Here is a 25,590-nt window from a genome sequence, read left to right as displayed (position 1 = left end):
GTGTCATTTAATAATGGTAACTTTTTAGAGATAGACAATAAAGTTATGTGGTAATTATATGGACAATACTTCATACAATTATACAATTGGAGAACAAATTTCTAGATGTTTATCCCACAGGGAGGCCCCTGGCAACTGGTTACACATGGCGCTCACTGTGTTGACAGCTTAGGGTTTTAGTAAATATTGCTAAATTTAATTTAAAAAATTACATAAATGTAGAGATGTGTTGTTGCTAATTAATTTTTAAAATTATAAATGTTTTATTTTCTCCCCTCATTTTGCTTTCCCCTTTTCCCTTGTCTGTTAGATAACTGATTCTTAAGGTCCATGATTTGGTTGACAGGGGACGTCGCTTGACCGAGTGCCTCCCCTTGTAGATGTCTATATGGACTGGAGCTAGATTATGGTATTCTGGTACAAACAGACTGACTTTCCCGGGAACAGAAACACTCTTGTCAGTTAAGCCACAGATGCACATAAGTAGCACTCTGGTCTTAAAGAAACATAATGTTTAACTGATCTTTGAAAAATCTAGAGCTCAAAGTCATGCATTGCAAAAAATGAAAACATGACTGAATTATGAATGCTTTTGTAGTGCAAGCAGATAAAAGATACTCTTTTTAGGGTTAAAGTTAGAGAAAAACACCCATAGTGAAACAGAAAATGTGTTACAGGTTTAACAGTGGTTTCAAGTAATGTGAAAAATTATGCTACTGTGAAACTACTGAAGACTCATCATCCTACTATTGAATTACCTACAAACGTCAATCTTCAGTATTTGGTAGGGTTTGTTGCCTGACCATAATGTAGGAAAAATAGTCTATTGGATTACCAAGTATTTTTGGTATATACTTTGCTCCAAAACAAGTGACTTTTTTTTTTTTTTTGCTGTGAAATGATTTTCATCTGGGTAAGGAAAAAAGTGCAAAAATAATTTTTTTCGTCAAATTATTTAAGGTGCTGCTGAACTGTGAAGATTTGTGCTTTAACTGGTAATTCCCCAGGTGACCAAAGTAGGTCTCAGGTTGCATTGGTTGTACATACTTTAAGTTCGTAATGGTTTGATAAAGTAGTTTATACAGATTTTTTTCTGGCAAGGAAAAATAGACTTAACTCTATATTCATTAACCGTGTACATAATTTAATGCAACATAACATTTTAAAAGTTTTTTTAATCAATGCATATTATTATCTTTGGGTTAATACATTTTGAAGCATTAAATTGTATGCATTACTAATTTAAGGAGACTATCCTTGATGATGATAACAGTCTTTATAAGCACTAATAGTATAATTATTTTCTTTCTTAAGATTCTAAAATGTTATAAAATAACACAAATAGTTGTAAAGTAAGTAACAGGCAACTAAAGTGTTAAAATCAGTTTCTTTGTTGCTATTGTCTTAAAATTTTCTATACCTTTAATCATGTGATTTAGTTCCATGTTATTCAGAGCTTAGAATAAGAGATATGAATTGAAGTTAATATGTCTACTTAAACACTATAGATTATCTCTTAGCAGCTAAGACATTAGTGTTTGGAGTGTTATAATTTCAGGTAGTATGGTTTAAGTCAGAACTCAATGGATTGTGTATACAGAATTGAGAAGTTACAACTTTTAGTAAAAAAACTATTCATGTCAGCTATTAACTTAGGATCACACTAATTATCTTCAAAACAGTTATTTTTCAGCTTAAAAATGCATATTTTTTTAAGTGAGAGGAAGAGAGAAAAAATGCATATCGTTTAAGTATTCCAATGTTATTATAGATAACACATTGACTCATTGTATATGGTTATTTCAAAATTCTGAAGCTTGATTTTTTTTTTCACAAGTGAAAATTTCAGCAAATTATTGTGATATATTAGAGACTGATTCTTTTTTTCTCTCTCCATTTTCTTATGGTTATATTTTAAAATGTATTTTAACTAAAAGCTATTAAAATATATTAGGAGAAAACTTTGTAGTTTTAAACTACAAGGTTTTATGCTTCAAAGCTGCCTAGTGTTGAATTCTTCTTTCCATCTCCAAACTTGTGATTATACCAACTGAGGCAGACATTTATACTTTATTTTCTTTGTTCTACTGTTGCTCAATACAAAATGACACTCAATTTCTGTGAAAGTGATCTTATTTAAAATCAGAAAACTGCAACATTAGAATATATATTCCTATTTTATAAAGATATTTTAAAGATACTTTGTTTCTAGATTTCATAGTGATTAGATGACCGTCTTATTTTAGGAAATAAGTATCATTTTAAAGTAACGGTCAAGTTGAAGCAGCCAATCTTTCAGATGAGATCTTGATCAGTAGACAAGATAAAAGATAAATGGAGAACTGTGAGAGATTTCTGGATAATTTATAGAAATGCAGTGGTGCTGTATTCAAATGCAAGTTTTATTATTGAAACAACATTCAAGGTAGGAAGAATATAAGTCTGAATGTTTTTATAAGTTCATATTCTGAATAGATGTTTACTGTAGATGAGACAAATATAACTTTATATTTCTTAATTTACATTGTAATTTGGATGTTTTTTGAGATTTTGTTTAGTAGGTTCACTTTTCAGTTTGTAAGTTCAAAGCAAAGTAGTTATCTGGCAAAAAGCAGATGCCTGCTAAAAGACATGAGAAAAAGCCACTGTTTACATAACATATACAGGGGCTTAAAAATGCAAAGTATAATTGTTTTATAGTCTTGACTTTCTTACTCTTCTCAGTAAACTAAAGAAATAACATCCAGTTTATTTCTCTGCAGATACCACATAACTTTGTCAGTTTACCTTAATTCAGTTTCATTGCATATTTTAATATGAATTCTTCTATACTATTTTTATTAGTTTATATAAACATATAAGGGATATATAAAAATTTTATCCAGTTCAATAAGCATATATTTGGTGAATCTTTGAAAATGTTTATTAGTTTAAGCATGGTTGGTGAAAATGCATATAAGGAGGAACCACCACTTAAAACAGGAGCCATTTCAACATTCCTTTGTATTTTTATTTTCTTTTCATTTTAGTAATTAGAACTTAGTCATCAACGTTTGAACCCATTCATTTAAAAATGTCATTAAAAGCAAAAATTATTTGAAATGACCAAACGCTGTTTTCTGTCCCACTAATTTAATCAGTTGTTTGCTTAGTGTTAATTCAGCAACTTTTTAATTGATTGCATCAAAGATTACCAAATAATCTTTCAATATTCCTAGAACTGGTTCTTAAAATCCAGTTTAAATATGTAGCAGTAGGAATTTTAACATCATAATGACAAAGTGAGTCTTGAAGTATTATTACTGAAGACGAAATTTTTTTCTTCATTGTTAAGTTTAACAGTATAACTTATTTCTACCTTTTGTACCAGGATGTCCTCCTTTTCTCTCTCCTCTTCAGAAGCTGAGGATGTGTTCTTTTAAATAAACTGCAGCAAGGAAGAGAAACTAAATCTATGTTGTTTCTTTTTACATATTTTATAAAACAGGGTTTTTTAAAACTTTGATTTATAACATCACAGTAAATCAATCTTCTGTATGTTTCCCCAAATCACTTTCATAGTCTCATTTTTAAGCAGTAGTTTTCACAATATTTTTATGGAACCAAATGCCTAATAATTGTAGCACACCACACACATAATCTTTGGAGAAGTTATGAAAATAACAATTCTTGTGCTTAATGATATCCAGAAAGCATAATATTCTGAAAAAAAAGAAAAGAAATTCCCTTTAGTCAATTTAAAATTAAACACTCTAATGCAAAAGGATATCTAAGGTGAAAGATGTTTGTGTAATGCTAAACATAACCAAAGAAACTGTGGTTTTAGCAAAGGTACTATTGCTCTATTTTATCAAGTGCCAGAAGTTGCATAATGAAAGTCTTTCAGTTAGTGAAAATATAAGTAAAAACACATAAAAATACCACCCAGCTGGTAGAGATCTTCCTAATTTTTACCTGATTGTATTTCTGAAGAAATATGGCAGGCTGTCATAAATTTTCAACATGAACTGCATTTTTGTTGCCAATTTCCATATCCTTTAAAAAGTGCTGAAGCGTGCATTTGCTATTTATGTTTGCAGTAGACTGAGTACACTTTTACTATTTGTGGTTTCAGAAATTGGAAACAACCAAACAGTGGTGCTATGGTCTAAAAAAATAAATTTTAAACAGCTGCGGGACAGTATTTTTAGAATGGTAGGAGTCCTCCTCCTAAAGCAATAGAACGGTCTCCCACCCCCTTTAAAGATGGAATATGGTCATATATATAAAGTTAGGTTTCCACGGTCTTTTATCTAGGAGTGATTAAATAGAGGAGACTAAAAGTATGCTTTTGTGAGGTATGAAACAGTTTTAGCATACTGCCATCAACTCTCTTTGCTAGCCTGCAAAGGTTTGTTCCTGTACTGTTAATCACTTTACAGACCTGGCTCCTGAGCTGTATTGACAAATGAAGGCACAGGGTTACCTGTCACCGAGGAGGTCGGTGACTTGCCCAGGATCACCAAGTTCCTCAGGGGTAGACCTGAGCTTCAAGGGAGGACTCTTCACTCCAGACCGGCTGATCCCGGTGTTTTTCCTTGTGTGCTGATCCCATTGAGAGGGGCAGAGAAATTCTTGTAGACCCATTTTAACTTAAAGCATTTTTATGCTAACATTACTGAAATATATAAGAACATAAAAACCTAGATAGCAACTTTTTATTGCATTTAAATCTAATGAAACTCTAAAATCAAAACATGTAGAAATTCAAAACAAATCCCTAATGCCAATAACAACTGAGTGATGTTAATTGAATGGGACGGACTTTTGACTCCTGGAAGTAAATCCCCTTTCTCAGAGTGGCTGCTGTGGCACAAGAGTTTGTTAATGTCTTCCTGGTGGTTTGCAGTGTTTTCCTCATCATGCGGAAGTAAAAATGGCGGTATTCATAGGGCCACAGGATGTAAAAGCACAAGGTGGCTTCATAAGAGACTGGGCCGGAGGGATCCAGTTACCCCTGGCCCCAGCCACTCCCTCCCCCCATTGGCTGAAGGGATTGACATCTGTGCACCTGTACCCAGTTTGGGGGCTTTTCCCAAGGGACATGGGTTGGAAAGATCTCATCGTTGCCCGCTTTTTCCTTGTGATAACTCAATTTGCAGTGCTTTTTCTCTAATCGGCCTATGAAATAGCATAGTGTATGCCAGTCTTTTTCAACCACTGGTCCCTGGACCAGTCTGCTAGAAATTTCTTGCCAGTCCACAAAAGAGTTTAACTACCTGATGTTGTATGAAGATTTTTAGATGTAGGGGTCCTTGAAATAATTCTCTTATTTTTCAGTTTCCCGAGTGGCCATTATTTTCATAGTAAGTTAGCATCGTTCTGTGTTACCTCTTCCCTGACTCCCCATCATCTTGTCACAATTAAAGAGGCTTTGGCCTGACCAAGCAGTGGCGTAGTGGATAGAGTGTCAGACTGTGACGCAGAGGACCCAGGTTCAAAACCCCGAGGTCGCTGGCAAGGGCTCACTGGCTTAAGTGTGGGATCATAGACATGACCCTATGGGCTCTGGCTTGAGCCCAAAGGTCGCTGACTTGAGACCAAGGTCACTGGTTTAAGCAAGGGGTCACTTGTCACTTGGTCTGTAATAGCCCCCACCCCCCAATCAAGACACATGTGAGAAAGCAATCAATGATCAACTAAGGTGCAAAAAATAATTGATGTGCTTCTCATTTCTCTCCTTTCCTGTCTGTCCCTCTCTCTGTCTCTCTCCCTGTCTCTAAAAAAAAGGCTTTGGCTGCCAATTTATTGTTTCTTTTGACACAAAAATTTAACCATATTAAAATGTTACTGAAAACTTATATAAATTTGCTAAATGAATAGTCAACTTCTTTTGGAGTTAAAATTTTTAAGCAGTATGAGATTAGATGAACGCTACTCAGGATGAGATTGGGTTAAAATTGGGGTGATTTGATTCACATAAATCAAATAAATAAAAAATGTATAGCAGATTCAGTTTAACATTCTATTGAAACCAAATTCTTTTTATTGCTTACAACCATATACATATTTGGTATGTATTAATAGTAGCTTTGATGCCAATTTGGAGAACTGTTTTTGATTGTGTATCTATATAATGTATATTTAACTAAAATGCTTTGCTGCATTTATTTATAATGGCATTAGGAAATAAACCAATTTTACGTTTATCAAATTTGTTGCAGAGGTTTGAATGACAATTTTACTGTGATCTTTTTGGTGGGAAACAGTTATCGCCAATACCAGAAGCACTTTAACCTTAGGGATTTTTGGATTTCATTTTAAATGAACAGTTGGTTTGAAACAAGTATAGTTTTATACAAAGAGGAGTAAATAATAGAAGCTTTCCACACTCTCATCCCTTCATCCCTAACAAGACTTTGAAATGCCGTTCACAGTTCATGTTTGTTCTTGTCTGTCAATGCCGTAAGCGTAATTCCCTTGGAGAGAGGGCTTTATATGTTGTGTGCCCAGTATAGTTAATACCAGAGGGCAGGTTGTTTATTTGGAAGATGGAAAAACTATGTATATTATATTTGTAAAATAAACTACAACATATAAAGTGTGACAGAATCTTTAAAAAAAACAACCACCTTCATTGATTTTAGAGAGAGAGGATAGGATGAGAGAGAGAGAAATATCGATTTGTTGTTCCACCCCTCATTGGTTGATTCCTGTATGTGCATTGACCCGCACATATAAGCCCACAACCTTGGCACACTGGAACGATGTTCCAACCAACTGAGCTACCCAGCCAGGCCTGACAGAATCTTTTTTGTTACAAGTCATGTCATTTGTGGAACACTGACAACAGGGTATGTAAAGATCTATAGATGATCAACAAGAATTGGTCTTAAATTTCTAATGTATGAATGAATTGATAAGGGAAGGTGACATATTTGATCTTTTAAATTTCTAATGAGGAATACATACCTGTTCAATCTGTTTAAAAACCAAGACATATTTTATATATATAGGTAAAATAATTAAAATTTCAAAAGCAATATGTTAGCTCACAGAAGTAAAGATAATTTTTTAATGGTTGCCAAGTTTTTTACTATGTACGAGGACTCACTTTCTCCAAGAATTTTATATAATAATCTTTGGATTAAATTTCTAATCTGTTATGGTCTCCTGTGACTTGTTGATACAATTTTAATATGAAGGCTACTAGGAATACTTATTAAGTTTTGTTTAACAAACAAGTATTTATTGAACTTTTACTCTTTGGTGGGCCCTGGGAATATTAAAATAAATTAGACACAGTGTCTTAATATTTTGATATTATAGCTCTTGTTTTCATCATATCTTGAAATATTAAAATATCTTTGATAAGTATGCCAAATATTCTTAATGAAAATAATCCATGTCGGGTATAGAATCGCATTTTAAAACATTTTGTTTAGGACTTTATAAACTTTTGTGATCATAGCCTATTGACAAACAATTAAAAATCAGAACCAATATTTATACACAGATGTATTTATTTTTATTTTTATTTTTTTTGTGTGTATATATATGTGTGTGTTTGTGTATGAACCAGGATCAGAAGTGTCAAAGAGCAGCGCTTGTCCCTAACAACACATACACACATTTGGTATTTCGATTTTTAAAAACCGATGGTCATAAAACCCTAATGTGTCATAACCTGCAGTGTTTGAAAAACATTGTCAAAGATTGTTCTCTGGAACCATATAAGTATTATTTTTGTTTTGACATGGTTTCTATAGTTTCTATACCCTCATCAAGTTTAGATTATTAAGGCTGGTCACAACACCGTTTTATATGGTTTAAAGAGTGAAAGAGTAGGATACGTTTTCTGGAAGTTTTATATTGCTCCTATCTGCCTCTTTTCAAGGACACTAGAAGAGGGTTTTTAAATATTTTGTTCTGTTTTTGACTTAAACTTTATGGAATTTTATATTTCTGACTTACCACATGCCTTCTAGCTAAAATTCTACAGTTGACATCTAACTTACTGTGATGTGATGGGTCCTATTCAAGTCGTTTAAGTTCATTTTACCTTTTATTCTAAGACTAACCTTTTTGCTTTGATTACAAATATTAAGTTTGAAAAATATTGAATGAGTTTTGCTTTCTTGTGTGATAAAAGTATATGAAATGTGCAAAGTACTCTTTTCCAAAACCTAAGAACACTTATTTAAATAGTTTTAATTTATTAATAACCCCAGTAAAATAAAATTGTATCTGGAAAGCAAATTATTCTTTGAAGTAACTGAAGTTCACATGATTTCAGTTCTCCATTCTCATTTGAAAGCAAATAATTCTTACATTTAGTCACATTTTTGCATTTTAGACAATTAAAAAAAAATTTTTTTTTTTTACAGAGTCAGAGAGAGGGATAGATAGGGACAGACAGACAGGAACGGAGAGATGAGAAGCATCAATCATTAGTTTTTCGTTGCATGTTGCAACATCTTAATTGTTCATTGATTGCTTTCTCATATGTGCCTTGACCTTGGTCCTTCAGCAAACCGAGTAACCCTTGCTCAAGCCAGCGACCTTGGGTCCAAGCTGGTGAGCTTTTGCTCAAACCAGATGAGCCCTTGCTCAAGCTGGCGACCTCGGGATCTTGAACCTGGGCCCTCCACATCCCAGTCTGATGCTCTATCCACTGCGCCACTGCCTGGTCAGGTCAATTTTGTCTTTTATATTAATGTGAGTGTTTTATTTTTTCCTAAACCCTCATATAGTTTAACAAGCTCACTATCACTATAATATCAGAATTAGAACCTTGACTTCTTTCATCACAAGACTAAGAATTAAAATAGTGAAGAGTTCAAATGACTATCTCTAAAAGATAATTAGAAATATTCTGGGAATAGCAATTTCTAAAAAATCTGAATTGACGAGATTTAAGAATGGGAGTATGAGAGAACTGGGTTCCCTGTCACAGCTTTCCCACGAGCTGACGTTCCGTCTCGGGCAGCACTTTGTGTAGTCAGATAAGTGAATATGAAGTGACTGCAATCAAATGTCAGTCGTGTAGCACGTGTAAAACTTGACGCCATCAATGAAGACACTAGGTATATTAATATTTTTTTACTCTCATGACTTGAATTCATGGACACTGGGAATCCTGATACAATACCATCTCTTCTGCTAGAGTAGCAGACATAAATATTTTTAAATTGGTCTTACTGTGGAATTTGATTCAATAAAAACAAAAATTTCATAAATTTGACTGTAGATAACTTGTTCTGTCTTAAAATGCCTACTTTTATTTTATTGTGTTATTTAAAATTTATGGCCTTGATTTTTTTTTTTTTTTTTTGTATTTTTCTGAAGCTGGAAACGGGGATAGACAGTCAGACAGACTCCTGCATGCGCCTGACTGGGATCCACCCGGCACGCCCACCAGGGGGCGACACTCTGCCCACCAGGGGGCGATGCTCTGCCCCTCCGGGGCGTCGCTCTGTTGAGACCAGAGCCACTCTAGCGCCTGGGGCAGAGGCCAAGGAGCCATCCCCAGCGCCCAGGCCATCTTTGCTCCAATGGAGCCTCGCTGCAGGAGGGGAAGAGAGAGACAGAGAGGAAGGAGAGGGGGAGGGGTGGAGAAGCAGATGGGCGCTTCTCCTGTGTGCCCTGGCCGGGAATCGAACCCAGGACTTCTGCACGCCAGGCCGATGCTCTACCACTGAGCCAACTGGCCAGGGCCTATGGCCTTGATTTTTTAAGAGCAGTTGTAGACCAGAGAAACTGAGCTGAAAGGACAGAGGTTCCTGTAAGCCAGGGGTCCCCAAACTACGGCCCGCGGGCCACGTGCGGCCCCCTTACGCCATTTATCTGGCCCCCGCCGCTCTTCTGGAAGGGGCACCTCTTTCATTGGTGGTCAGTGAGAGGAGCCTAGTTCCCATGGAAATACTGGTCAGTTTGTTGATTTAAATTTACTTGTTCTTTATTTTAAATATTGTATTTGTTCCCGTTTTGTTTTTTTACTTTAAAATAAGATATGTGCAGTGTGCATAGGCATTTGTTCATAGTTTTTTTTTTATAGTCCGGCCCTCCAACGGTCTGAGGGACAGTGAACTGGCCCCCTGTGTAAAAAGTTTGGGGACCCCTGCTGTAAGCGGCTCTTACCACCACTGTGCTCCCTCCCATGTCTAGTGCAACTGACGAGCCAGTATTGGGACATTGTTATGTCCAATGAGTCTGCGACTACTTAATTCCACAGTGAGGTATTTCTTCACAAAGTCTCAGCACGAAGAATTTGTCTGTTTGGGAATTGAAATAAGTAAAACATTCGTAAAAATTGAATGTCAGGTTTGAATGTGTTCTGTCTTGCTTAGGGAAGCTTTGCATTGAACTGCCTGATTTCTGTGGGCCAGTTAGAATTTCTCATCCGTTTTTCTTTGAACTTCCAGTAGCATTTCTCAAACTGTGTTCCATGGAATTGGAAAAATTTTCAAGATGTATATAGATTTATTGCTATCTACCTAATTTTTATTTCTTAGTCACATATTTTGGATATATTTCATACTGTGTGTTATCAGTTGGAGTCGTGCAATGCATGTTAAAGGTTTAAATACAAGTTTTTAAAAATGTATTGAGTCAACAGTGGTTAGTAAGATCAGTGGTCCTCAACCCCTGGGTCGCGGACCAGTACTGGTCCGCAGAGAAAGAATAAATAACATTATTTCTGTTTTATTTATATTTAAGTCTGAACGATGTTTTATTTTTAAAAAATGACCAGATTCCCTCTGTTACATCCATCTAAGACTCTTGATGCTTGTCTTGGTCACGTGATACACCCTAAAGGCCGGTTCGTGAAAATATTTTCTGACATTAAACCGGCCCGAGGCCCAAAAAAGGTTGGGGACCACTGAGTGAGATTATATAGGTTTCGAGTGTACAGTTCCATAATACATCATCTGCATATTGCCTTGTGTGCCCACCACCCAGTCAGGTGTTCCTCCGTCCCCATGGGCTTGACTCCTGTACCCTGACCACCCCTCGCACTTCGTTCCCTCTGGAAACCACCGCACTGTGTCTCTGAGGTTTTCTTTTTCTTATTTGTTCATTTCGTGCTTTCAGTTTTATGTCCCACGTATAGATGAAATCATATGGTTCTTAACTTTTTCTGACTTATTTCACCTACCATGATATTCTCAAGATTCATTCATGTTGTTGCAAATGACAGTATTTCCTCTTTTCAGATTTTTATAGTCAAGAAACCTGTTTCATATGTGCAGTGCAGTGGCTCCAGAAGTCTTTGATGATGGAACCTTTTCTCGGGAACAGCGATTACAGCGTTCAGCATGCCATTGTGCAGAGCGATAGTGAGGAAAATGATGTCCTAAAGCTGCATGCGCTGGGAAACTTTTTTGAGCTAGCACCAAAGGGAAGGTAAAAAGTTAAAGTGTTTAATTTTTACTATGAGCATAAAGGGATTTTTATGTGATGCCTTCTCTCAAACTGTCAACAATCCTATACCTATTAAAAGTGACCAGTTGTGTTACAGAGTTGTGACATCAAGGAACATAGGGTTACTACTTAATGGCTTTCCAATCAAAATAAAATGACTTTGCTATTCTTGTGTTAAAAGGGGGTCTCAAACTTCGGGTTTGATTTGTCTCACAAATAAATTCTTCTGGAAAGAATATTGTTTTCTTTGGTGGTGAGGACTTCCTCTTTGATTTTGTATGATTTGACTGATGCAGATGTCTTTGGGTGGTCTTTTAGCCTGGGATTGATTTAAAAGACTTAATTTACCTTTTCTGATAAATAACCACTGTAGTTCTCTTATTCAAATCCCTTCTTATGGTTTCCTCTACAGATCTGGCCAAAGGAATGGGACTGGCACATGGTCTTTTCTGAAGCTTGTTTTTCAAAAGAGAGCCATGTTTCTCTGAAATCTGGGACTGATGAGAAACTTAATGTTTTTTATTAGTTGAACTGAAATGAACCTGAAATATATTCATATTACAGAAATATTTTTCATTTTAGAGACTGATATTTCAATGGTTTTGTTTGTGATTTAAGACTGGATTTCAATGCCAAGTTCACATGGCAAGGGAGAAAATAAGAGTATCTTCCATTTGGCTTTTAATTATTTCTTTAAGTGTTGCTTTGCTTTGGAAACTCACAGAGTAAATCGCTACCTAGTGGTCTGTGCATTCTGTCAATGCTTCTTTCTTTGAGTAATTTGATTTTGTTGTATAAAATTTTTCAGTCAGTGTACACATTACGTACTTAATTATTTTCAGGTTATAGGAGACAGTTAACGATGATTTGTACTGGGCTTTTAAAAATTGTTATTTTTTTTAAATTAAAGAAAGGATGAAATGGAGAAAACTATTTTAATCTAAGTATTTTATAACAAAGAATGGATACTATAATCGTTAGCATAAGAGCTCTGAGGGTACAGTAATTAACTAAAGAATTTTCTTTTTTGTGTGTGGGTTAGGGGAAGGAGAGAGATGAGAAGCATCAACTCGTAGTTTTAGCACTTTAGTTGTTTATTGATTGCTTCTATGTGTCTTGACCAGGTGACTCCAGCCAAGCTAGTGACCCCTTCCTTAAGCCAGCAACCTTTAGGCTCAAGCCAGTGACCATGGGGTCATGTCTTTGATCTCACACTCAAACTGGCAACCCCATGGTCAAGATGGTGAGCCTGTTTCAAGCCAGATAATCCTGTACTCCAGGTGCATGAGCCTGTGCTCAAGCCAGGGACCTCGGGGTTTCAAACCTGGGACCTCAGCTTAGCAGTCCGGCACTCTTATCGAGTGTGCTACCACTGATCAGGCTAGCTAAAGATTTTTCTTTTTATTGATTGATTGATTGATTTTAGAGAGATAGAAAGGGAGAGAAACAGAGAGACAGGAACATCAATCTGTTCCTGTATGTGCCCTGACTGGGAGTTGAACCTACAGCCTTTGCATTTCAGGATGATGCTCTAATCATCTGAGCTATCTGGCTAGGGTCTAAAGAGTTTTCTTTTTCTTCTCAGTGTTTTTAACATACAAAACTTGCTTTAGCCTAACTTAATAATATTTGTTTGGGAAATAAGACAAATGACCTCTTTTATTTTTATAAAAAGTCCTTCATAAAAATGTGCCAACAATATTATTCACTTTAACGAGTATTTATTATACAGTGAATAATTTCTCTACTCATATAATAGAGTAGGAAGACTGCTAAGAGGTTAATTAAGTTACTTGTAAGAATAACATGGTTTAATGGTGGTGAGCATTGGGTTATGTAGTATGCTACAGTGGAAAGAGATGAACCTGAATGCAAGAAAGTCGGTTTTTAGATCCTCAAATACATCTAGCATTCTCCCCATAAGGACCTTTTGCACTTGCTACATTTTTCTCCAAGCATTCTCTCCTTAGTCTATGCCTCCTAATATTTACGTTATTTTACTCAGATCTCTCCTAATTATTAGCCTGGCCACTACCTTATCTAAAGTAACACTCCTCATTCTTTAGTCTCTTCTTTACTCTGCCTTATTTTACTTCATTACATTTCTTCCTCCCTGTTATCATATGTATATTTTTGTTTTGTTTTTCAGTTCTTTTGTTTTCTTTATTAGAAAGTAAGCTAAGAATACAGTGCCATTCTTTTTATTTCTTTTGCTTTATCCCTAAGGGCCTTAGGTGGTTGTCTAGAACGCAAAAGGTTTTTGAGTAATTGAATTAATGAGTTTTGGTGAATTGCCTAGTTTCTTAGGCTAAACTTTTCATGTCTCTAAAATATGCGATCCGATTCCTCTGTTCCCTTTGATTTCATGTATGAAACCTTTCATTCTTCCCTATACACCAATCAGGTACTTATTTTTATGGCACAAAGCAGTGATTTATTTTACTGTGATTAAATTTCTGCTTTAAAATCTTTGTCAGATAATTCTAACATCTGATTCATTTTGGTTTTGACATTTGCTGGTTGTTTTTTTCTTCTCTGATTCTTGGTGTGACAGTAATTTTTTCTTGTATCATTAGTATTATATCATTATACCCTAGGTTCTAATTAATCTTTTTCTTTTTAATCAAGTAGGCCTCCTATTAGAATGTTACCCTGTGGCCTAGAGGGTATGTTCATATTCCCACTAGGTCAGGGGTCGGGAACCTTTTTGGCTGAGAGAACCATGAATGCCACATATTTTAAAATGTAATTCCTTGAGAGCCATACAACGATCCTTGTACTTTACGCATTATCCAATAAAAATTTGGTGTTGTCCCGGAGGACAGCTGTGATTGGCTACAGCCACCTGCAACCATGAACAAGAGCGGTAGGAAAGGAATGGATTGTAATACATGAGAATGTTTTATATTTTTAACGTTATTATTTTTTTAATTAAAGATTTGTCTGTGAGCCATCAAAAGAGCCACATCTGGCTCGCAAGCCATAGGTTCCCGACCCCTGCGCTAGGTCCAGCTGTTAGCCCTACCCCCCAAATACGCTAAGACCACTACAGCTGAAGCGGGACCCTGGCTCACACTGCCTGGTGCAGATGGTGGGTTGGATGTTCACCTTTCCCTTTTTGAGGTCTGGACTGTATGTCAGTTCCCTGCTGAGCCTCCCATCACCAGGGGAGGTGGAGGAGAGTGTAGTGCCTGCAAGCTTTGTATCTTTCACCTCCTTCGGCCTCATTGATTCAGAGTAGGCTTGGGACTGTTCCCCTGGGCCCTGCTGACACAAGGCGCTTGGGAAATAGGAATGTTGACCAGCCCTGCTTGGCTCTGCTGGATAAATGAGGAGATCCGGCACCCCGCCGTGCCTCAGTGATGCTGAGGTGAGGAAGGGGTGAGGAGCACTGGGGACTGGCCCCTGCTGGTATTGCCTTGGCCGGTCTCATTGATTCTGTGGGTGGGGACAGTGAGGCTGGGCTCCTTTCTGGGCCTCACTAATAGCAGGAATGTGCTCCCGTTTTCTCTTCCACCCTGCAGATGCTTCTCTGTTGGGAGAAGGGCAGCAGCTGAGGAAAATGGACAACAGAGGGGGACGTAGTGAGAGCAGCTCCCCCCTCAGCCCACTGGTGATACTCTAGCAGGGGAATTGGAGCAGCCCCTGGCTCTTCCGAGTGCAGGCTGGACCGTCAGCCTGCCTACTGCCCAAGGCGCTGCTGGTGTGCACAGCAGGCTGTCTGTTTCTGCTGGTGCTTGCCTGCGGGCAGGTGGCGAGTTTCAGGTGGAAATGTACCTTCTCTGTCCTGCTGAAAGGAGGGGGCGCAGTTTTTTTTATTGGTGATTGATTGGAAGGAGGAAAGGATTGCCCCAAATGTTTTGTCTTGGGGAGAAACAAGCCTTTCCTGGAGTTTTCCTAGGGTCTGCCTCTCCGCTGTTTCCCCAGGAGTCTTCTGCGGAGCCAGGCGCCAGAGCCACTGGGGAAGCTGGGGTCACTGGCGCGTCCTCCTGTCACCAGGTCCCTAGCCTTTTCCCACCTTTCAGAAACTGCCCTGATTCTTCGTTGTGTTACATCCAGGGTGTTTTGGGTGTGGGAGGAAGGTCCTGGGAGCTATGGGGCTTTCCATCTTGACAGAACCAATGTCCCTGGAGATACTGTTTTTGTTAATATGGAAGCACTTGAAATAAAAATTAAATATTGTTATAGCAGAGTAGTTAGTATTTAGTGAAAATGTTTTCAATGAAGATTTTCATTGATTTACACACTGGATTATGATTTATTGTTAGCATTTGTTTTCCCGGAACCACAGAATTATTTTCTAATAAGACAAGGAGTGCTTTGACCCTTTCTATGGTGATAGAATATATCTAACATAAAATTTATCATTTAGCCATTGTTTAGTGTACAGTCGGTGGCATTAATTACATTCACAGTGTTGCATAATGATCATCATTGTCTATTTCCAGAACTCTTTGTTTATTAATAGGCTTTATTTTTCTGAACAGTTTGGATTTACAGAAAAATGAGTAGAGAATACAGAGAGTTTCTATGTTTTCTCTTCCTAACCCTCTTTCCTGTATTGTTAGCATCTTGAATTAGTCTGGTACATTTGTTACAGTTGATGAGCCATGTCCATTCCATGGGTTTTGACAAATGTAGGGTAACAGGTGTCCCACCACAGCCTCGTACAGCATACTGACCTGAGACACCTGTGCTGCACCCACTTCTTCTCTCCTTTGTCCCCCACAACTGCTAGCAGCCATTTACCTTTTTACTGTACTTGATTCACTATCCTGAAATATCTATATAATTTTAAAAAGTCAATCCATCAGAACATTTGGAGAATATAATTGTTTAAAAACATGAGTAAAGTGAAATATAATGTATAAATCATTTACATAAATGTTCAGCTCAAGTAGAAGCTGTTACTACACACCATTTATATGTTTTTTTAGAGTAATTTGCACAGGCGCTATTTTGATTCATAGCTCCTAAAAGTGAAAGCCATTTTAAGCAGTTAGGATTATACATAGTTATGAGAGTTGATACTCATTTTGCTCAGTTTTCTGTCTATTCACCACACTTTTTTATGGCCTTACAATGTGATTCTTAAAGTGCCTCATGGTATATATCTTCTTAAGTTTGTAGCATGCATTATAGATTAGCAAAAAGGGGTCATAAGCTTTGAGATAACATCCTTAAATACCCTTATGTTGTAGAGGAGGAACCAAACTTCCAACACGTAAAAGGTTAGTTTCTTATTTATTTGTTTAGAGAAAAGCAAAAACATGTATTAGTCTCTAACTTTGTGAATGTAGTAAGTCTTCACATATTTGCCTGTTGACAAACCTGAGAACGAGAGAAATGGTTCATGTTGCCTATGATCACGCAGGAAGTGGCATGTCAGAACCCAGATTAAAACTGGGGACTCTTAACCACTTCAGCCAGGAAGGACTACACAGTGAAGCTCTTCTTCTGGACTTATTCACTTTCAGTATTAAAGTCCAGTTGTTGAAGTGATCTGTAATAAAGGATCAGCATCTGGTAGACCTGGTGTATTCCTGAATGCAGAATCACGTGGTCAGCTCCCAAGCCTAATCATTGGCACCATAATATGATACAAATAGTCTATTTTCTAGTGAACTGTGTGGGTGCAGGGGCACAAAGATACAAAGGCAGAAGACACTGGGGTGAGTAGAACAGTTGATAGTGCCACTGCATTGTGACTAACGCAGGATAGAACTACTCTGTAAACAAGGTGTATGTACCAGGGATGTCTTGCCCCACAAGAGATATCTAAGTTAAATTTTGCTACCGGCGTGGTCAAAGGGGTGTTACTGTCTTCAGTATCTATGTCTAGGACCTTTGAAATATCTTTGTTGCATGGTGACAACAGACCCCCATCCTACTAAGATTCCAAAACCCTAGATGTGAAAGTATAATTTACAGTTGTTGATCCAGAACCATTAAAAACAATCAAACTTCTCTATTCTCCACAGGTGAACAAGAGATGTCCATGATAGTGACACTTAATTGAAAAGCAGCTTGCTTTGTCGTGGTAGAAGCTCAGCTGTGGAATTAGTCAACCTGATTTGACTAAAATCTGGTTCTTACAGTTTTCTGACCACAGATAAAGGAGATAACATCTGTAAATCAGGGAGTCTACAGTTTCATCTATCAAATGAGATTATGCTGATAAAACTCAGTGCCTGGCATATACCGAGTCCCGCCTTAGCTGCTTTTATTAAAAATGGCCCTAAACTGTATTTGTGATTTTAAAAATATAATGTCAGTACATATTACTTTGGTGCTAAATTTGTTCTTAAAATAGATGGGAAATGTTTTATTTAAGTTTATACAGGCATAATATTTCTGGTTATAACCATAAATTTAAACACATGAAGAAATGAGAATTGAAGCTAGTCCTATTTTGGTAAATAGATATTAGGCAGTGTTTTTCTAAGAAAACCACAAAGAATTTACCCACCGAGCTGCACAGTGTGCGGCATCCGGGGGCTCAGCATTTGATTGTTTATGGGTACCTTCTTCAGTCCTGGGACATCTGTTTGCTTTGTGTACATCCTTACTTCCTCATATCTTTGGACCAAGAATGTTTTTCTTTAATTAAAAAAATTTTTTTTAGTACTTTTCTGAAGTTAGAAGCGGGGAGGCAGTTAGACTCCCGCATGTGCCCAACAGGGATCCACCCAGCATGTCCATCAGAGGGCGATGCTCTGCCCATCTGGGGCACCACTTCGTTATGGCAGGATGCATTCTAGTGCCTGAGGTGCAATCCATCCAGGCCATGGAGCCATCCTCAGCGCCCGGGCCAGCTTTGCTCCAATGGAGCCTTGGCTGCGGGAGGGGAAGAGAGAGACAGAGAGGAAGGAGAGGGGGAGGGTGGAGAAGCAGATGGGCGCTTCTCCTGTGTGCCCTGGCTGGGAATCGAACCTGGGACTTCCACACACTGGCCAATGCTACTGCTGAGCCAACCGGCCAGGGCCCCAAGACGTTTTTGGCTAAGAAATGTCTTGTTTCTTTAGTAATTTCCAATTGCTGCTCTTGTCAGTGTTGAAGCATTGCCAGTACTATTTGCTCAACTACTAATTTTCTTTTTTGTCTACAGAATTTTTTTTTTATTGGAAAATATTATGTCCAGTTGTTAATCATAAGAAAATTGTGATTACTAGTTTCATAAAGAAATTTAACATCTGAAATGAAGATTCGTACCAATATGATATAGACAAGATAACAGAACCAAAGTATGAAAATAAATGACCGTATTCTATTGGAATCCTATTCCATCTTTAAAAAAGCAAATGGAGTTATTGTGAATGCCTTACCAGGAGTGGATGATTTCAAAGAGTTGTCTACATTTTATAACAGTTAGGTGTTAGTCTTACATTAGATTGTGATCTTCTATCAATCCTCAAGTGGCTCACTGTTCGTGTTAGGGGTACTGGTTTGAAAGGTCCTCTTCAGGTATAAGCCATAAAAATGCCACGGTGGTTTGGGGTTTTGATTAAAAATAGAGTGTGCTGATTTTTGTGTGGGTGTGCTTACCATTTCTGTTTACATTTAGTCAATGTTGGTATTGCTTTTATTTCTAGCAAATATTTCTTAAGTGTATTTTTGTCTTATTTGTGTTATAAAATAGAAAAAGCAGAACTAAAGATGTAAATTTATAAACATTTATAACATGGTAAATAAGGTATTCAGTTTAGAAAATAACATCAGAGAAGTTGCCCTTTTTTCTTTACTGCTTTCTGTACTTTTCTTGTGATATGTCAGAGCCCTAAGATTAATTAAAACTTGCTGCATTTTTCATCATCTTAAAGCTGATGCTGAAAATTGAAATAGGTACAGAAATGAACTTTTTTTAGACATTTAAGCAGTCATTACACACATGATCCGTTCTGTTGGAGATGTCAGTATTCAGGGTTCATGATCAGTCCATTCAGATGTGACAGGGATGGGCTTGTTAGGGTCGCTTTGAGATTGGAAGCAAATCTGTAAGAGTCTGTTATTGGTAGTCTTCATTGGTTGAAGACAAAGGCTTTTGTGGATTTGCTTCAAAATATAAATAAAAAAACTCCAGAAGATGGCATGTATGTAATACTTTAATATTTATAGAGCCTGTGTATACAGGATGTCTTCGATCCTGCCATCAATTTGCTGATGGGGTGTTATTATATTGGAGAGTTAATTGATTTGCCCATAATCATAACATAGGGACACCACCAAGATGTTAGACTCTGGGTTCCATATTCTTTCCTGCATTTCCCAAGGAAATGGCTTGAGGTTAAAATTAATCTCAATGAATATTGCACTCATAATATCTTTGGATTATTTTATATTATTTTCTATTACATTTCGGAAAAAAAAATTAATAGAATTAAGCCACCCTTCTTATGTTACTAGTCAGAAATGGCAACTGTTGAGGTACTGGGGAAATATTAGACCCTGTGGAAGGAAAGGAATTGTAGGATCTAAATGAAGTAAAAGAATATTATATTCACATTCTGAACAGAGAACCAAGTGAGAATTCCAGGTTCAGATTTTAAAGGACAATAAAATAAAAACAAAAGGAAAACTAAAAGCACCAGTGTTCCCTGCTAGTGATTCTCTACTAACACACCTATTAAAGATGGTGATATATATTAGTATACCTTTTAGAGTTTATGATAAACTGCACAGATGTACTTTAGTTTCCTTAAACAGAATTTCTTCTTTTTTAAACATAATTTATTAGGATGACATTGGTTAATAAAATGGTATAGTTTTCAGGTTTATAATTCTATAATATATCATCTGTATATTGTGTGTTCGCCACCCCAAGTCCAGCCTCGCTTTCATCACCATTCATCCCCCTGAACTTGCCTCTACCGCCCCCAGCCCCTTTCCCTCTGGTGATCACCGTACTGTTGTCTGGGTCTAGAAGGTTTTTTTTCCCCCTTAATTCCTTCATCTTTTTTTCACCCAACCCTGTGTCACCTCTCTCGTGACAGCTGTCACTCTGTTCTCTAAGTCTGTTTCTGTTTTGTTTATTAGAGTTCACCTATAAGTGAAATCTCATGGAACTTGTCTTTCTCTGGCTGGCTTATTTCACTTAGTGTAATACTCTCCAGGTTCATCCAAGCTGTCACAAAGGGTGACATTTTCTTATTTTTTATGGCCAAGTAGTATTCCATTGTGTAAATGTACCCCAGCTGTTTATCCACACATCAGCTAATGAGCACTTGGGCTGCTTCCAGATCCCTTGAACTCATTTCACCCACCAGAGATTTGTGGACTTAATCAACAGTCAAAAGGTCTTTCTGTAGAAAACGGAGAAGTGCTCTATGTCTAGAGAATGAGAGAAATTTCATATGCTATGATTCTGTCCTAATTAGAGAATGAGAGAAATTTCATATGCTATGATTCTGTCCTAATTAGAAAAACTTAAACATAGAGCATTCCCTGTATTCCTCAACTGCCATTAACTTTTGAAAGCTCGCTCTGCAACCAGTGTGGAGCTGCTCTGCAGAATCGTTCAAAAATGACTTTTTTTCTTCCAACAACCACAGGAACTGTAATTATATCTCCATAGCTAATAGAAGTATTGCCAGTGTGTCCTTCAAAAAGGTAAGTTTCCTATCTGCAGGTCTACCAAGTGGTGTTTTCTAAATCAGAGCCTTTCCTGAATCAAAGTGAGACCGCGGTTAGCTTCCTGTGCTGAGAGATAAGAGGGGGAGCTAGGAGAGCAGGCCATAGGGGTGGCGGGGAGCAGTGGAGCAGGCCGCGGGGGTGGCGGGGAGCAGTGGAGCAGGCGGCGGGGAGCAGGAGAGCAGGCCGCGGGGGCGGAGGGAGCAGGGGAGCAGGCCGCGGGGGCGGCGGGAGCAGGAGAGCAGGGGAGCAGGCCGCGGGGGCGGCGGGGAGCAGGAGAGCAGGGGAGCAGGCCGCGGGGGCTGCGGGGAGCAGGGGAGCAGGCCGCGGGGGCGGCGGGGAGCAGGAGAGCAGGGGAGCAGGCCGCGGGGGCGGCGGGAGCAGGGGAGCAGGCCGCGGGGGCGGCGGGGAGCAGGAGAGCAGGGGAGCAGGCCGCGGGGGCTGCGGGGAGCAGGAGAGCAGGGGAGCAGGCCGCGGGGGTGGCGGGAGCAGGAGAGCAGGGGAGCAGGCCGTGGGGGCGGCGGGGAGCAGTGGAGCAGGCCGCGGGGGCGGCGGGAGCAGGAGAGCAGGCCGCGGGGGCGGCGGGGAGCAGGGGAGCAGGGGAGCAGGCCGCGGGGGCGGCGGGAGCAGGAGAGCAGGGGAGCAGGCCGCGGGGGCGGCGGGAGCAGGAGAGCAGGGGAGCAGGCCGCGGGGGCGGCGGGGAGCAGGGGAGCAGGCCGCGGGGGCGGCGGGGAGCAGGAGAGCAGGGGAGCAGGCCGCGGGGGCGGCGGGGAGCAGGGGAGCAGGCCGCGGGGGCGGCGGGGAGCAGGAGAGCAGGGGAGCAGGCCGCGGGGGCGGCGGGGAGCAGGAGAGCAGGGGAGCAGGCCGCGGGGGCGGCGGGGAGCAGGGGAGCAGGCCGCGGGGGCGGCGGGGAGCAGGGGAGCAGGCCGCGGGGGCGGCGGGAGCAGGGGAGCAGGGGAGCAAAAACAAAATTGTGAAAAATGAGTCTTTTAGAGTTTGAAAGAACCCTAGATCATCAAGATTACTGATCAAGGAGCAATAGCAGAATAATCTGATGAACTTTTCAACAGATTTCTCCAGGCCATTTGGGAAGTTTTGAGACAGTCTCTGGGCATAGCACATTTTCATAAGCTGAGGCATTGATTCTGATCAGCATTCCTTGTGAAGAACTCTTCAAACCCAATATCTTGCTGTTTCTAGTTAAGTCCAAAGGTGTGAACTGGTTTGCCCAGCGAGGAGGTGGCAGAGCCCAGAACAGATTTCAGCCTCCTGCCTCAATGCCCAAGGTTTTTTCCACTGCAAGTTTTTTCCTAACTTGCATGTTTACACTAATACAGAAAAACCTTCTTTTCTGACTTGTTTCCAACTGGTGAGATTGTGGTCATGTCAGATGCTAAAAGATTCTAATTCCAATATTTTGTAAGTAACTCTAAGATAAGGACAGAACATTATAATTTTTTTAACCTTCAGACAATGTTTTACATACTTTTATTATCAGTATTTAGTTAATGAGTAATTCTATTTTGGAATAATGTAGATCTAGTGTCAAACACACTTGGTTCATGGCCAGTGTTCAACAATATTTATTAGTAAAAGTTAATCTTCAAGAAGTCTTTATAATTTTAGATATAGCCTGACCGGTGGTGGCACAAGTAGATAAAGTGTTCCCTTGGGACACAGAGGACCCAAGTTTGAAAGCCTGAGGTTGCCAGCCTGAGCGTGGGCTTGCTAGCTTGAGTTTGGAGTTGCTGGCTTCAGCGTGGGGTCACTGGCTTGAGTACGAGGTCGTTGGCTTGAGCATGAGATAGAGAGATGATCCCAAGGTCGCTTGTTTGAGACCAAGATTGCTGGCTTGAGCAAGGGGTCACTGGCTTGGCTTGAGCCCCCCACCCCTGTCAAGGCATATATGATAAAGCAATCAACAGCTACGAGTTGATGCTTCTCATCTCTCTCCTCCCTCTCTCTGTCCCTTCCAGTCTGTCTATCTCTGAAATCAATGTAATTTTGAAAAATTAATTTCCACATAATTTCTGTATAACTTAAAATTTTTATAGCTTAGAATGCTCTTTATTTTTTCAGAATAATTTTTTTATAGGTGTAACAGCACAGTAGCTTCTGAAAATAAGGTTGCATTTGAGTAGTAAAATAAGTAATGGACAATGTGAGACCAAATTACATCATTAGCTTGGGCTTATTTTCCTTTATCTGTAAATAACTGAATTGGGCTAAATTTCAGCTCTAAAATTATGAATATATCACATTGGCTCTGTTTCTTATATACATGTAAAGATATATGCTGTTGGCTCTGTTTCTCTGGAGATCATTGGCTAATACAATCTCTCTCTCTCTCTGTCTTTATTTCTTATAAAGCATATAATGTGAACGATGGTAATGCTGAGAGTTTTGAAGAAATAAAACGGGAGCTAGGGGACTATAGAGTGATAGGAGTCAGAGAAGGCATTTCTGAATAGATGGCATCGGAACAGAAGAGGCTAAGGGAGGAGGCGTATAGGTATCTTAGGGGCAGAGGGAAGTGTGTTTTATTGCAACTCTGTTCATAATAAGTCAAAACTGGAAGCAATCCAAATGTCCATCAACTGGTAAATGAATAAACAGCTTATGGCATGTATACACAATAGAATACTTGGCAGCAATAAATAGCAGCAAACTACTGATACACACAGCAACATGGCTCTATCTGAAAAGCCTTATGTTACATGAAAAACTCCAGCGGTAAAAGAACACACATTATATGATTCCATTATTATGAAAGTCTAGAAAAGGCGAAGCTATGGTAACAGAACTGATGAGTGCGCAGCAGAGATAAGGCGGGGAAGGTTTTCTAGAAAGGGCATATAGAAACTTAGGGAGTGGTGGAAATGTTCTCTATCTTGATTGTGGTGGTATTTACACATCTGTCATTTATTCATTTGTCAGTACTCTAGCTGTGCATTCAAAAGGTGAAATGAACTCTTTGGAAATTATACCTAACTATGTCTGGCTTTTAAAAATTTCTTTGTAAATGATAAAATGAAGCACACCGGATTCCCATTGATGATTTGCCTTAGTTTGTATCTTGTGACTTTCTATTGTCCTTGGTGGTAGAACTACCTCTGTTTCAGTTTGAGAAGCATGGGGCTCTGAAAATCCTCGCCTACAGTTAATTGTACTAATGTACTAATGAACAATTTCATCTGTAAAGAGGGCTTCCTAACATAAATTGTGGAGTCCTGAAAGCAATAGTACCTTGAGGAACACAGGTAAACAGTGTTCTGTTTACGAACTCAAACCAAAATATTTCCTCTGTACTCTGATCAGGGTGCAGTTTCATATGATGTGAGAAGTGACCTTTAACTTTGCCGGTGTCAGTCAAAGCCTGCGTCATGCTATTGCCCTGTTTCATCAAAAGTTCAGTAAATGTTTTCTCTCATTGTTTTCATCATCTTCCAATTTTCCTTATTTCATCTGGAAAGGGAAAAAATCAGCCAAAATCACCAGTCTCTTCTTTCCTAGGAGTTTTAATTGAGTGCCCAAATCCCTAAAGTAAAAAATGTGGATTCTAACCAAAAGATGCAAATGATCAAGACTTTACAAATATAAAGCAGCTAATTTAGCACACAAGCCAAGACAGAAAAGATCAGAAAAATATCCACCATGCTGTATTAGCCACACGACCAAAAGTTACTCTTAAGAAGTTTGTTACCCTGGCAGTCTCAGAGTTGAGGATCCTAGGGGCTTCAGAGGCAAGTCGGAGGCTCAGTTATTCAGCGAGCTCACTGGGACGGGAATCTAGCTGTAAAGGAGAGCATCAGACTTTGGGATACTTGAAACACACACTTTGTTGCCTTCACTTTTCCTCTTCTTCTGGCCATAGCATTAGGTTAAGTTGGAAAGAAATTAATGACTTTGGCTTCACTTTATACTTTCTGCAACTCCTATCCATACAAAACATTTAACCCAGTTGGAGAATCTTGCTCAGCAGCAGTCTTAAACTACATGGTTGTATATTTTCAGATATCTTAATATGCTCCTGGCAATTTCAGTTTAAGGATTTTTTTTAACCATTTGGTGACCCTATTGGACAAATAACCTAGGAGTAGAACTGCTTTGTTACACAGTATATGTGTAACTGTAAACAATATTTTTTGAAAGAAAGCGATGATACAACTTGACTTCCCCAGCAGCAGCCCCTGAGAGTTCTAGTTACTTCGTATCTTCACCAATGCTTGGTATTGTGTCTTATACAAGTGAGACATTCTAGTGACTATAGAATATGTATAAGGGTGGGTTTAATTTTCATTTTCTTAAAAACTAATGATGTTCTGCATCATTTCATGTGTTAATTAGCATTTGAATATCTTCTTTGATGAAGTATCTGTTGAATCATTTGCTCAGTTTTTATTGCTTTTTTGTTTATTTGCATTTTGGTCTTTTTACTGTTGAATAATAAGATTTCTTTATTTCAGATATAAGTTCTTTTAAAAAATCAGTTCAGTGTTTTATAAATACTATTCCTCACTGTGTGACTTATTTCTGCTCACTCTGGCCTTCCAGACAGAC

At 38.7% G+C, this 25,590-nt stretch overlaps 1 protein-coding gene across 9 annotated transcripts in view; it reads left to right on the top strand.

The window, feature by feature from the left end:
• SUPT3H (SPT3 homolog, SAGA and STAGA complex component) overlaps window positions 1-25,590 on the top strand; it is a 454,300-nt gene that overhangs the window by 121,942 nt on the left and 306,768 nt on the right. The window contains exon 1 of one of the 9 annotated variants that reach the window (XM_066251723.1): window positions 11,215-11,385. The exons of the other annotated variants lie outside the window; for them this stretch is intronic. Coding sequence (XP_066107820.1) covers window positions 11,255-11,385 — 131 coding nt within the window. The 5' untranslated portion in view covers window positions 11,215-11,254. Of the gene's footprint in view, window positions 1-11,214; window positions 11,386-25,590 lie in introns of those variants that run through there. 9 annotated transcript variants of the gene reach the window in all.

The sequence above is a fragment of the Saccopteryx bilineata genome, chromosome 1 (assembly GCF_036850765.1).
Source record: "Saccopteryx bilineata isolate mSacBil1 chromosome 1, mSacBil1_pri_phased_curated, whole genome shotgun sequence".
NCBI lineage: Eukaryota > Metazoa > Chordata > Mammalia > Chiroptera > Emballonuridae > Saccopteryx > Saccopteryx bilineata.
This window is presented reverse-complemented; position numbering and strand designations above follow the sequence as displayed.